General features: G+C 41.0%; 1 protein-coding gene across 3 annotated transcripts in view; it reads left to right on the forward strand.

The window, feature by feature from the left end:
* fgf13a (fibroblast growth factor 13a) overlaps positions 1-15,109 on the forward strand; it is a 60,236-nt gene that overhangs the window by 28,169 nt on the left and 16,958 nt on the right. For 2 of the 3 annotated variants that reach the window (XM_008326766.3, XM_008326765.2), the window contains one exon: positions 238-405. The exons of the other annotated variant lie outside the window; for it this stretch is intronic. In XM_008326766.3, the coding sequence (XP_008324988.1) occupies positions 238-405 (168 nt within the window). The remainder of the gene's footprint in view (positions 1-237; positions 406-15,109) is intronic. 3 annotated transcript variants of the gene reach the window in all.

Consider the following 15,109-nt stretch of genomic DNA (forward strand, 5'->3'; position numbering starts at 1 on the left):
TGCAAGCTTAAGTTTTGATGTGCATTTGTTTTTTCCTTCTTTTTTTCCTTCCTGTTGTTATTGATTTATTTTATGATATTTTTTGTTAAATTTTATGCACTTTTGTTTTAAAAAAATGACACTCTTCATTCATTTGCCTATGTTTCTACCTTGTGTTTTTACTGTTGTTGTTATTTTGAATTTCTGTGTGTGGTGATTTTTCTAACCCCACTTCATTCTGTTATGGCACCGCTGCAGTCCAGGATGATGCTGCCCCAGGTACCCAGGAGTACATTATGTTACGGCAGGACTCCATCCACTCTGCGGATATAAGGAGTAAAGGGTCCCCCTTTCGTGCTAAGTGTCACGAAATCTTCTGCTGCCCATTGAAGCAAGCCGTCCACAAAGAGAGCGCAGAACCCGAAGGTTTGTCCACATCCCTCCTTCATTTGATCTGCTGATACTCCTAGTCCCTGCTGACAACTCCTCTTTTGTTCCCCCCCCTCTCCTTCATTCTGTGATAGTAATATTTTCTGCCCCTTTCCAACTAACTTCTTCTTCGTTGCTGTTCTATTTTTAAATAGCAAACTGTGTGTCCTGCCTCTCACCTCTGCAGCATGTGTGTGATTGGCTGTATGAGTGTCCTAGGCTTGAATGAATGCTCAGAGAACATTTGTGTGATGAGGACCAGTATGAGGGTGTGTGTGTGTGTGTGTCTTACATGGACTAAGGAGCCCAGCATCCTTACCTCCTGCCCCTCCCCTCCATCTCACCGAACCATTAACTCGGTCATTGCCACCCTGAGGCGCATGCACAGACCAAAACAAAGTGCAATAAGGAGGAGGTTACAGATGGTAGCATCTGCTGCCCTAATGAGTTCTATGACTGGGCAATTTGACTGTGTGCCTCCAGCTCCACTGGCCTCATAGAACTACAGGAAGGAAACCTCTTCAATTTTCCCCACCTGAAATTGATGCGTACAATTAGTCAAAAATTCTCCTCCTGTTGCTCCGAGCCCTTCTGCTGCTCCTGCCTATCGCTCAGTAATCGTCAAACCTCATCAGACTTAAACTTTCTTTATCAGTCATTCAGATTTAAATCATTTTCAATCATTCACAAATTTTTTGTTTTGCTTAACTCAAGTTACATAAAAAAAATTTAATATGCCCAGCATCACCAAACCTGTTTTACTAATGCCCTTTTATAACTGAGTTAGACAATGGCAATTTGTTAAAAAGTGGAATTCTGTTTACAAATTATCACCATTTTGAGCATTTAGAGATTAAGAACAAAACAGAGTTTTTAACTTATGGACAAAATATAATATACTTCACTCTCTTCACCTCCTTCTATATTATATTGAATTTCCTTTGCAGCGTCATGGCCATATATCAGCGTACATTCCATACACTGACTGAACAATGAGAAATTGCAACTTGCAACTAGCATGCAACCATACCTGCATGGTCTGGTCCGTAGGCTCCCTGAAGGCTCCCTGAAGGCTCCCTCTGTTATCAAACAGAGCGCTAAGATTGTAGAATTGCTCTTCATTGCAGGCATCCTGCTTGGTAATAGATGAATCATCTCACCGCTGGTGTGTTTTCAGCTTTGTATTTCACATTATTTTATAGTCGTGTTTGGCGTTTCTTTATCTGTATCTTACAGTTAACTTTCAAGGCGCTCTGTGTGACAACCAGCAGAGCTGAGCACATGCTCATGCTTGTGACAGGGAAAAAAAAAGAAAAAAAAAAGAAAAAGAAACTAGAAAATTGGAGACTCTTTCAGAAGAGCCCGCTCCAAATGTACAGATGTATTATTCAGTTTAGCTGCTGCTCCAGTTGGACGTGACTGAATTTACAAAAGAAGAAAAAAGAAAGTTCTTACGTAAACTGATCATGAAGATGTCATTAAAGTTGATGGACGATGGACGTCGGGGGAAAATGTGTTTAACCATGTGTGGAGAAGGCACCACAGGCAGAAACACACAGCAGTGCAACTCAGAGCTTTGGAGGCATTAGGATGATTGGGGAAAAGAGATTATTAAATGTCTGAATAAGCTGTTAAACTGACCAGCATCAGTGGCTTCACATTCATTCACATCAGTCATTTCCCTATTTTGGGAGTTTTAACGGTGGTGTCAGAATATTGTCAAATATAGCCGTATAAAATTCCCCCAGGAGTGAAGGTCTATATCGAGCCACATTGTAGGAGTCATCTGACTGTTACATAAATAAAACCTCTCTGCAGATGACACTGCTGTCCTTCCATCAATTTCTAGGTTCCTAATTGAACCGACCTTTTTCTTTGTTCACGACTCGAGTTGTGATTGTTGATTATTATTTCTTTTTAAAAGTAAAAAGGAGAGGATTGTTTGTTGTTAAAGGATCTGCCCTGAAATGTCTGTGTCACCTACAGTAGTTGTTGCCATAGTCACAGTGTTTCAACTGCATTATAGAGTATTAGTGATGATCAAGATTTGTGGACTGAGGACTTCGTAAGAGAAATATGTGACTACATACAGGTGTATGGATGGATAGATGACGCTGTAACAAGTACAAATGAGTTTGAACTGTTTGTTTCAAAAAGGTTATAGAGATTAAAACATCAATTTTAATCTTCTGATTGCTTCACAAACACTTCACTTTCAAAGTGAAACTTCTTGATTTCTAGATGTCACTGATGTTTTCAGATATGTCTCTGAATTTAAATATTACCTCTCCATTGAATTTCTCACTGATGAGGTGAGAAATTCAATGGTATCTGTTGCTGGACTCAATAGACTCATCTCTCTGTAGTGTTACTGCCTGTGAGGTTATTGCTTTCGATCCATATTCCAGTACAACTTTGACAAGTGAGCGGCGCACTGACTCGGCCCCCCCCCCCCCCCCCCAGGACCAGTTGAACTTTTATCACTCCCCAGGTTTATGGAGTGTAAGATCACATAGTTCCCTGGACATCCTACCTCAGTGTTGTCTGTGTGCCCTGCTGTCAAACAGTTGGTATATCACCTCACACTTTTGGCTTCAGACTATCACACAACATAATTCTCTCTACTACAAACCTCATCTTTTCTGTTTCCACTGATTTGCTCTGAGCCTTTAGCTCCGTAGCAGAAACAAAGAATGATGCCAGAAGGGCAGACGTGTAAATATGACATCTATAATTCAGATGAGCACTGTGTGTTTGTAGTGTCAGGCTGTACAATACATACTGACGCAGACTTGAACATATTAGGTATAAGAACCTAATTCCATGCCCACATACATAAAGTACAGATGTAATAATTACTTAGAACTCCTGAGAGTTTAATACAGATCCATCCATCCATCCATCCATCCATCCCTCCATCCATCCATCCATCCATCCATCCATCTATCTCATTGTACTTAATAAATATTTAGGCTTTTTGTTAGCAGCCCTGGTCTTATATATTTTGTAGATGACCTCAGAGTAGCTTTTCAAACACTTAAATCACACATTCTTTTCTCTGCTGAGACAGAAAAAGGTCAGGGTTATGGGTTGCCCAACATTAAGACTGAATCTCTCTTATCCTTGTTGATAAAATAACTCATCTGCCGCCCACTCAGCTAAGGAAAAGCAAAGACAAGTGTAAGGAAGCGCTTAATTTATTTTCTGCACCCGAAGTTAAAGTGCATGGCGTTTCGCTGCCGAGTTGACATGACACATTAACGTCTGGGGGAACAGCATTTCCTCTACCACATCAGCAGTACGCTGTGTTGCTGAGGGAGGAAACGTCGTCCAGAGAGAACATGCAGCCTCAGGATACTCTCGTAGTCCAGTTAAACAGCAAGCTTCATTTTTCCTGTTTTTTTTTTTTTTTTTTACGCTTTGCCTTTCTGAATGAAAGCAACAGCTCTGTTTGCTAAGGTCGATACACAAATAGACCGGGCATGAATAAGTAATATGTACCATAATGTTGACGTGGTGCCGTGAGGGAGGAGGTGGAAGGAGAGTGTCAATGTCACATCAGCTCCCTGGGTTATGTTGTGCTTTCTTTGACCTCTGTTGGAATACTTTTTTTTATACTGAACACACTCTCATATATATGCACACACACACACACATATATCCTAATATATATTATATTAGACAGAATGAGGAGCAGAGTATGGTGATGGGACAAAGACAATGAAACTAAATGTTTTGTTTCTTTATGTCTCTGTGTCTTTTGGGACAGTTTTTCAGCTACAGTTATTTGATGGCTTTATATCTGAACTAAACAGGCAGAGTGGAGTAGTCACACTACAGGAACTTGGACACGTGTGGAAGTTTTCCCGGGAGTAAACAAGCGTTTAGCTTCTAATTGAGGCAATGAGGCAGGCTGCTGAATCAGCACTTCATTAACTGGAGGCTCAGAAAGACTCTGCTGAAAACTGTGAAGACGGAGACGGCGCTCCAGCAAAATGTATCATTTAATTGGCTGGAAAATTTTAAAACTACAATATAAAAACACTTTTTATCTTTTGCTTTTTTCACTTTTTGACAGTGTACTTGCTTTATAGTGACGGTAAACTTCTGAATCCTGTAGAGCATTTTTGTTTGCAGCATTTTTAAAGGAGGTATTTTCACGATGTTTCAAATACTTTATGATTTAACAAACAATTTAACAACGCCATATAATCTCAGTCCAACCAAAACCTGGACTCTACAGTACGTCTTAATATTTCTGTTCTGTCTTTGACTTACCTCCTTTGTCTTTTAAATTTTCCATTTATAAAAGACAACTTCTGTTCAGTATACATTGTAAATTCCATGACATCGTAAACATATTACTTCCTAAACTCTTGAGATAAACAATAGGACCAGTCGTATTTGCACACTGTGCATTTATGACCGAGAGATTATTTAGACATTCCACAAACAACAACGACAAAGTTTCACCGACTACTTTGACTCCGACTCATGCAGACAGCTGGGGGTCATCCTGGGTTCACTTGTCAAGTTTGGGGACCCCTAAGCACAACAGTCAGCTAGGGCTGCTGACTACAGCTCATGTTGGCAGGGAATCGACACGCAATTTCCTTTGTCTTGTCACATGTCAGCCCTCGGAACTGTGGATTTTTGGAGACTCTGACGGAACCTTAAATAGCACCAAAGTTATTCTGTTCCTAACGTATTCCCAGCAGAGAAACCAAGGCCAGTGTACGGTCTAGTACATACTGTAGAGTAAACTCACTTTTTTTTGGCTGTATATGTTTTGTGTAGCGCTGGAGACGGGTGGGGGAGGAGGATGGGGGGCAGTTTGTGTACTTCCTGCTCAGTGTCCATAGGAGGTGTCTGGGGTGTTCCACAGTTGCCTTCAGTTTAATGCTGACTCTGACTTAGGTGCTGTGCAACTTTACCTCAGTTAAATATCAGGATCATAGGTTTGTTGCTGTGGAAAACCATTAGATTTCTTTTCTTTTTTTTTCTATCTTTTAAATTTTTCATTTATCTTTGTTTCACCTCAGTTTTCTTACCCCTTAAAGCAGCCGTGCCTTGCCCTTCGTGCTGCCCCTCCAGCATGTTAATATGTTTAGAGAAAAACATTAGTGCCATAGCAGGTGCCTGTCAAACTACTACTGCACTGTAACTCAATTGACCTGACTAACAGTATAAGGATGCCCTTCTACCCTGGACATGAGTCGTACAGCTCTTTGTTAACCACATATACTCTGCAGGGTGTTTGTCATTAGCATGCTGCGTACAGGAAGACTGTAGGACATTAGCTTACACCCAAATCTAATTTTACAGCGTTCATGTAAGTGACAGAGTGGCTGAGACTTGAACACTGGACTGAATTACCAACAACAACACAGATATTCTGCGCCTGCCCTCTGCTGTCAGACGTGGCAGGAGAAACAGAGGGTTCTCACTCATCTGCACATGCTCACAGTGATGTAGGAACCAGAGGAGGCTGCCACATGATGTGCTGAGATAAATATACTTCTAAAAGCATCTTGTTTTCCTCAAAAGCAAATTATATAGCAATTAGCTGTAAATTAAGTGCTGAAAAGCACAGCGCAGCCAAAGTCTTTACAGGAAAGTGTTGCCATGTTGGCGGCGCGCCCGGAGAGTTATTTCAGGCTGAGAAACTAGGCTCCTCTCTAGATAAATAAAGGGAGAGAGACGTACTGTAACTGCATGTACACAGGCGGCTGGTACTGGATTTTTAAAGGTTAAATTATTTTAAAGGTCATTCCTTAGAGTTTGTGCCGTTTGTTGCACTACAGTTTATGATCTGACTATAACAGCTGAAATTAGTAAATGTCACCGTTTTGGGGGGATTTTTTTTTTTTAGTTCTCCATTTGCTGTTCTTCAGTAAATGTCTTCTGTGATTCTCACATCATGCTTGCAGTAGATGGCGCCATAGTTCATTTCCTAACCAGGCTATGTAATTAAATTCATTCACATTTAACGTCACAATTGACATGATAACAAATATTTCTGTGACACAAACAGAACACCAACATGTTAACGAATGAACCTTTTGTATGATATAATGCTTTGTAATCAGACAGACATGTAGGCAGTGATGACATCATCATCAGAGCGGCGTACTGTCACGTAGCTTCCACCTCTAATCTGTGCTGCAGGAAGCCGGAACACTGGTGTATATGTTCTCATCTCCTCACGTTATCCCCTCAATTTAAAACACACTACGTGACGGTGGATTTCAACCCACACCTCTTTGGGGAACCAAACCCTGGAAGTTCATGTAGAACAGAAATACAGAACACTGTAGTAGTGAGATGGATCATTAAATTAGTGTCTTAACACGTTATTAAAAAGATGCCTGTGAAATTAAAACATCTGTCTTCGAACTTTTTCAAAGTATCGATAAATCATTGATAGAAAAAACAGCTTCAGTCCCTTTCACTGGTACAGTCAGTGGCAGCGGCTTAATGTGATTATTTAATTATGTTGAAGCTTAACCTCCGACTGCAGAGCCACAGCAGTGGATCCGGCCTGAGGCTTTAATGGGACAAGAAACTCAATAAGCACAAAGAATATTCTACTGTCAAGTTGTTTACCATAATAAACCAGAACCACTCCTAAAAACCAATGTGCTCAACTCCTACCATTTATTTTGTCTTACTCTGTAGGTTTCTAGAGGATGTTTCACCTTTCATCCAAGAGGCTGCTGCAATTGTGACTGACTGATCCCTCCCTCACCCCCTCACCCCCCACCCCCCATCAGTCACCAGCCTCTTGGAGGAGGAGGATGAAGCGTCTACTAGAAACCAAAACAATCCAGTTGCCAGGTTTTCAAGGCTTTATAAATAATGACTGTCAACCTGCAGAGATATTGGAATATGACATATTGTTGTCTGTTTCTTTAAGTTCATTTTTTTGCTTAATGAGGCATTCAGTTTTTTTGGTAGTTTTTTTAACATGACATTTCAGCAGAGCATAACTCCAGTCTTGGATTATAAATATTTTATAAAAAAAAAGAAAGATGGAGAAGTCTAGTTTGTGGATCCAAATCACAAAGAAACACCAGGCTGCTGTTGTTGTGGGTTTTTTTTTTTCATCTTTGCCCACCGTTTCAGTCTATTTCTCCGTCAGCTCCTCTCCTCTCCTGGCCCTAATGTTCTGAACACTGCTCCACCGCCGCCATTTTCATTACGTGTCAATCGATTTGTTTGTGTGCTGACTTCACTGACCGGCACCCAGGATGAAGCTGAAACTAGGATACACTGTCTGGTCCGCCACCTGACCTATTTACCCGCCGACTCTGAACAGCTGACTCACATCTCATGCTGTGGCACTTTGTGCTTAGCTGATGTGTTCAACCAAACGTTCAACGTTTATATGTTAGGTGCAGTGAAATAATCACTGTGAAATTCTCCAATCCCTGACCGTCAGGAATCAATGACACGGCACGTCAGTGTCCAGAACTGTTAGGGATGAGGTGATTCACGGCAGGGAAACATTAACAATGGTCAAACCACAGCCACTCTATAAATACAGGCCTCATATGTGATCAAAGAAAAGTTCAGTTGGTGAACTTTCTAAAAATTATCATTTAAAACCTAAATCTATTATTCACTAATGATAATGACAAAAATCAAATCAACTAAACCACCAGCCGTCTTGTAACAGCAAAGCCGTGGATGAGTCCTCCTTCCACTGCTCTACATCTTGCATCTATACTTTCATTATGGCCGTATGGACTTGGAATGGCTGGAAAAGACAACTAATATTAGTTTTAGCTTTTTTTTAAGCTTCTTTTAGAAATCGTACCATCATCTACGTAGGTGAGCAGATTTTGTGAATCCTCTTTTGGCAAGTTTTGCCCGAGCTGTTAAATCAGGAGCATCACGTGGTATAAACTGATGATGAAGTCACACCTGAGTGTTCAAACTGTACTTGTTAAAACAGCTTGAGGGGACACTCCTCCTTGCTCTCTGAAAATGTGTCTGCATCACACATACAGAAACACACAACACACAGTAACAGACACGTCTGGTTTATTGAAGGTTTCAAACCAGCGTCATCTTTTTGTCCGATGCTCGTGCAGGAGTTGAAGGTTTGGGGTCGTTGCTCTCTCTCTCTCTCTCTCTCTCTCCCTCTCTCTCTTTCTCCTCACCCTACACGGCAAATAATGCATCATTAACTCTGACAGTCTAGTCTAGACTTCCTTTTGGCTAAGCAGACATAGTTCTGTACTTTTCTTCCCCTTACTGCCTAAAATAATCACAAATCACCATCGTGAAGAACTTTTCAAGGATCAAAAAGAAAGACCAAAGCTACTGAAGTGCTGAAATACTGTTTGATGTGTTGTGCTGAAAGGGAAATGTAGGAAAACATCACATCATTTTCTCTATTCTGGGACTCAAACTTGCTGAAAGGCTATACTTAGCTCAGAGATATTTATAAAAAAAAGCCCAGAAGTCTTCCTTGATTTCTCTTTGATACTTCTCTCTGTGACAGAACATGTGCTTTTATTTGGAGGATTTATTTTAAGGATATTCCACATATGCTGTAGTATTTTGTTAATAAACAGGTTTTTACTCCCTTTCTGCTGTAAATCATAGTTTTCTCATCGTGATAGATAAAAACAAAGAGCCGCCGGTGACTCACCATTATTGACGAGGGAGCAGCTCCCACTCTTGACACCTATTTGATGTGGCCTCATGCTGTGATGGTACTCAGAGAACAATATTAGCTTTGACAGGCTGGCTGCCCTCAGGGACACTGCTTCGAGTGTGTGTGTGTGTGTGTCTATACGCATGTGTGTGTTTGTGCACTTCAGTTTGGCTCTGCATTAGCATCAACTAATTATCACCCTGTGGATTCTAATCAAATTGCAAATACATTCACTAATATTGAGAACATTTCTAATCAAAAACACAAAATGTATTTTTAAGTGATTGACTTAATGAGAGGCTACAAGTATACACTCGTACTCTGAGATTAGTAGCGTTAGTGCTATTTCTAAACAGCTCCAGGTTCCATCAAACCAGAATTTTGCACTGACCAAATGTCTTTGAAGACCTGGCCGTATCATTGTCAGAAATACCTCAGGAGGAGAAGTTTTTTATAAGTTTTTCTACTATTTTAAATTTCTCTCCTAGAAAAACACTTTGGACAGAACTGATCTTATGGAAGAAATATTATATAACTGCAAACCTCAGCAGTTTCCCCCCTCGTCAGATACACAGCTCCTGAAATTGCTTCATTGCAGTGTTTCAGTGCCATATTTAACTTTAACTGATGTATAAAAAACAGACCTGTCTCACTGGCTCTGCAGTTTTCTCTCTGTCAAAGACTAAATTTGGCATCTCTGATCAACGGCCTGTGAAAACCGTGTTTAAAAAAAAGAGAGCTTTGATGACAAATGCCACACAATCTGTCAGCTCTGAATAATGAAGATGCAGCAAACTGGGGTCGTGTGGCACATGGTGACATATCTGTCATATTTTCTCTTTTTATTAAACTCACAACCTTACAACCTGCCCAGCGGTGTGTACTGTATATGAAAATATTTTAGAACACCCATCACGGTGCCTTAGTGTTGTTTGGTTTCCTCAGGAGATTCAGAGACCCTCCCTGCTCTTGTCCTCCGTGACCGTTTGGCCCCAGTGTTGGAGATCATACTGGTTTTTCCCGCTGGGAGAAATAATAGGACTTGTGTCCTCCAGTTTCATCTCTTCTCTGTGCTGCACCAAACACTGCCCTCTGGTTCCAGAGCTGCCTGGTGGATCACACAATCACTGCTGCGGGTTTGCCAGTCAGCCATGACTGTATTAAACCCCCTCCCCGATCCCTGGGTGACTGATGCTTTATACTGCAACACCCAACCCCCCGTTCTGAGCAATTCACATTCTCCCTCATTCTGTCTTTATCATTTATACACACGCTCTCCCTCTCCCCCTCTCTGTCTTAAGTATGTGCAGTCTCCATGGTAACGTATGGTATCACTACTGCACTGGTGGCCTGGCATGCTGTAGTGGATTTACTGTACCAACGTGTGCACAAAGACGTGAGAGCCTGCAGGATGATGACAGCAACTGTTAAAGCTAAGAACGAACCTGAGATTTACTTTTTACATTTTCATATTTTCACAGTTTTGGACACAAATGATAGAATTTGTCTCATCATATTTATGTCTTCTAAATTCATTTCAACCTGGCCCTCTCTGAAACATGTTGAGCAGCGTATTCAGCCTCTGTCCTTGGACGCCGTACCTACTGAATGTTGAACATACTCTAAACCACCAGTGCCTGTAATTATTATTACGTAGGGAAGCTTTGTTTGTTTGTTTTTCTAGTGCAAAGGTCATTACTGTGCTTAACCTTGGCTCCTCCCTCCCTCTCCATCCGTCTCCTCCACTGGAGTTCTGCTCTCTAGTGACCAGAAATAGAAGAGCAGCAGGCGCTTCTGTGATTTATCCAAGTCAACCTTTAGTAAATATCCATAATACTTTACGGAATTTAATAGAAAACGAACATACGTATTAAAAACACACATCCAGTACATGCAGCGTCCACCAGAAGTGCAGTCTATTTTTTTGCATTAAGGCAGCTGGACGTGTGTGACCTTCACACCCACAGGCTGTGGTCACCGTCCTGCTGTGATGGACACAGTCACATAGAACCACCCAGGACTACTTAATAAAAAATGAGTTATTTCACACAACCTGCTGCTGAATAAAAGACTTCTCCCTTATCTTCAGTGATGCAGAGACGACTGAAAGCAATGATTCAGTGCAGTAAATGTTTCTTGGTGTAATAACAACACTAAAAAAATAGAACTTTCTTTCTCATGCTTCTGTGTGTATGTGACTGTATGAAGGTACCCTGGGGGGGGGGGGGGGGGGGGGGGGGGGTACAGCAAACTGGCATTCTGGGCCACTGAAGTAATTACTATACCCCTGGCGCTTTTGCCTCACATGCAAGCTGAGAAGTGACCTGTGTTCATGTTTGTTGCAGGAAGTTGGACATTGTTACGTCAAACTGATGGACGTCTCTGACGTCGGCTGTCATTTGTGAATAAGCACGACTGAGCCAAAATAATGCAGTTAAATATTATAAAGATAAAATAGTCTTTTTATGTTGGTACCATGTAACACTCCTTGTGGAGAAAGACTTCCATAGTAGATTTGACATAGTTGCCCAACTATATAAATACATATATATCATTTTAGCCGCTGTGTTAAGAAAACGGACTCTTATCACCTGGCTCTCTCCACATACCTATCAGTGATAAGCCCAGCCGTCCTCCTGAAGAGCCTCACGGTCTACGTGTCTGATGGGCCCAGTTTATCAGCAGTGAAACCGTTGAAGTACAGCTGGGTGTCTACTTACACCTGTTTGTGCTCACTAATGGCAGAATTAGGGGAAACTGGGTCACACCATGCACGGATGATGAGTTTTTACTGTGAAGATCAGGTTGTAGAAAAAGTCAATATTGTAGTAAATGTGTCTGTTAACAAAAACAGGTCAGATAAAAGACAGTTTTGTGAATGGAGGTTGATCAGATTTTTTTATTAAGCAGATTAAGGCTTAAGAAAAATGTAAATATATGTGAATTAAATCCCAAATTCCGATTTTTCATTTTTTTTATTTTTACGACTTCCTCAAATATGAAGGATTGCTGGTAATAATTTTTTTTTTTTTTCATCACAGCTTAGGTTGGCTCTAAATCTTCGTGCTGGTTATTATACTATACTACAACACAGTATCAAGCTTCATTTAACCTTGCAGTATCCTTTGGCTGTTATCAGTTTACAGTCAGTGCAGGGTTAAAGGTTAGACTCCCTTCATGGAGCTCATCCATGACAGTAAGAGGGAAACACAAATGCATCTTCACTCTGTGTTTCTTATATCATCTCAACCACATCCTTGGTAAATCAATATATTGATTCTTAGACCCATGAACTATTTATATTCCCATGTAGTGACTTGGTTGTACAAGTGATCATCATCAAAGTAAATGAACCTTTTATGAAGAAAGTACCGTCTCTTCCATGGTTGACTGGTCAAAAAAATCATTGTTCCTCTTCATGTTTTTACATGTATACAGCTCAGTGGTTTGTAGTACTGTAGTAATACACTGATTATCTTTAGGTTGAAATAGAATATATTAAACAGATATATTAAAAATAAACAAACAAATAAATGATAAAATATGAATTTAAATATTATTAAATTCATGTGTCAATTGAATTTAGATTTTCATTGCATGGCTGAAAGCGAACAGTGTGCGCCTGACGTTCAGTCTACTTGCGCCATCTAGCGGTCATTTATAGGTACATTAAGAAAACGGTGCACGGCCTTCAGTAGAGCTTAAATGTCATTTCTGTCCCTGCACTGTCGCCCTTCAAATCCACCAAGCTATTTTGATTTATCTGCCACAAAGTTACCAAACTAATTTAACACAACAGGGGACATGGATCACGTGATGCTATCACTCTAAATCAGGACATATTGACGACGAGGTCATGTTGAGACGATCTTTATTCTTTGTGCCTGCTTCTACGGTTTCACCAAAGAGAGAATTGTCTCTGTGGGAGACAGACAAACACCGTGCCTAATGCACACTGTTGTCTCTGTTGAGTGTTCATCGATGTTTTTCAGTCCAAAGAGACCTGACCCGCATAACCGGTTTAGTCAACGCATTATCGGATCATTTTACATCATTTTTTGTAATACGAGATCAAAGTCTTCTCTGCTCCGAGAAGGAAGTACAATCCCCATCCTTCGTGTTTCTACCACTTCTCCCTCAATCTGGTCCCGTCAAACGCAGCAATACAGAGAACACACCCGCCTGGTTTAGCCGGATCAACAAGACCTCTAAATGAATGTTTAATGAGCATTTTTCGGAGTCATAATGGCACGTCGCTAATGTCCTATAATGATCTTCCTGTTGTTGGCCACGCCTCGACGCTTTCTCCTCCACTACATCTAAAACAGTTGTCCTGCGATGGTTTCAACTTTGCTGAATTAGAAGTAGAACTGCCAGCCTTCCTTTCACCGCCCGGGGACTATACGCGATCAAGACGCAGATTTAGCTTCGTACGTTTGAAGAATCATGACTTTCCCTCTGAGGAAATCCGTCTCAGGTATGCTGCTCACCGCATTTACATTCATGCAACCCTGCTTTCTTTCCGGTCTGTCAGTAAATATCCAAAAACGCGTGGGACTGTGTAAAGTATCCCTGATATACAGCAGTATTCAAGTTTACTGATGACTTTGGCTCTGGGTGTTTCCACAAAGTCTTTTATGGCTGTGAGCTCATGGAGCTGTCCGCGGTGCTGAATCTGACCTCGCTGCATCTATGTCCTGTTTGTAAAGGGAGCTTTTCCCCTTTTTGTCTGCTTTTAAACACTTTCCCTTTGTTTTGTTTATAAGTTTAGTGTTCAATTGATTTGTGTTTGCTTCTGATTTTGTTTTGTATCAAAGTGAGTGATTTTCTACATTCCAGCTCTATTACATTATTGGCTGAACAGCACGGGTGGTGTGTACAGGCTGAGCAGTGAATAATCCTCAATTTAATGCGTGACCCTGTTTTTGTTATTGATCATATTTTTTTAAAAAAGTTACTTGTGCACTACTGCTTATAAACGGTGGGTGGCAGTATTGGTTAGTCTCCTATCTCTGAAGAGTGCAGGACTATAAGCAAACAGCATGAAGTTAGCCATTACACAACATCGCACCGCCGTCCAGTTTAACAAAACAGGTCGTCAGTTTATTTTTATTTGTATTTATAACATTCATTAACATTCTTGATTTTGAAATATAAATATATATAATTATATACATATTAGTGAAATGTATTTATATTAACGATAATCCGCTGCCTCACTAGATTGTGACAATAAAACGACTGATGTGTGATGATGGCTCTCCGTCCTTGGCATAATTATGAGATATTTAAAAAAAAAAAAATCTTTTAAGGGGATGACTTTATGACTATATGACTATATATTTTTTTCCGAGGGATCTCAATGTCTCTTCTATAACAATGTCAGCAGTCAGTCATCAGTCGTCTGATCAGTCTTAGTGTGGTTTCTTACTCTCTGCCTGAGCCACGCCTTTTGTTCCACACACAGACGCACTACTGTGGAAATAATTATTTCATTTTCTACCTGTGATCGTTGACTGGGTCTGTTTGTCACTGTGGAATCCACACTCCTCCCCACTGTTGGCTCTCCAGGTTGGAGGTGGGATGCTGTGAGCAGCACAGCTGAGTCTGTGCCCTACGCTCTGCTCAGACGCAGCATCCAGGATGAGGCGCCGTTCAACACAGACGGAAAGAACAGGGAGTTTCCTCCTCTCTTGCCTTTCTTGAACTGGTTTTTAAATCTCTCTCTGGTTGTAGCAGCTTAAGTGAGGGATTAGGGGAACCTGATAAGGGTACTCAAAGCAAACAGGTGTTTTCCTTCCTGTGGCTGCATCACTGAGCTTCATCACCGCCGCTATCTCTGGACTCCAGATACCGTGTGTGTGCAGGTTATACAGTGAGATGCAGTGGAACTCCTCTGAAGAGTAGGCTTGTTTGTACTTTCTGTGATGTTTCAAGAGTGATGGAGATGCGCGCCGTGGTTCAAGTCTTTCTACAGCCTGGCTCCAGGATGTGTGGTTCTCTTTCTTTTCAAGTTTCCATGTTCTCCTCGGATAT

This window comes from Cynoglossus semilaevis, chromosome 15 (genome assembly GCF_000523025.1).
Source record: "Cynoglossus semilaevis isolate Cse_v1.0 chromosome 15, Cse_v1.0, whole genome shotgun sequence".
NCBI lineage: Eukaryota > Metazoa > Chordata > Actinopteri > Pleuronectiformes > Cynoglossidae > Cynoglossus > Cynoglossus semilaevis.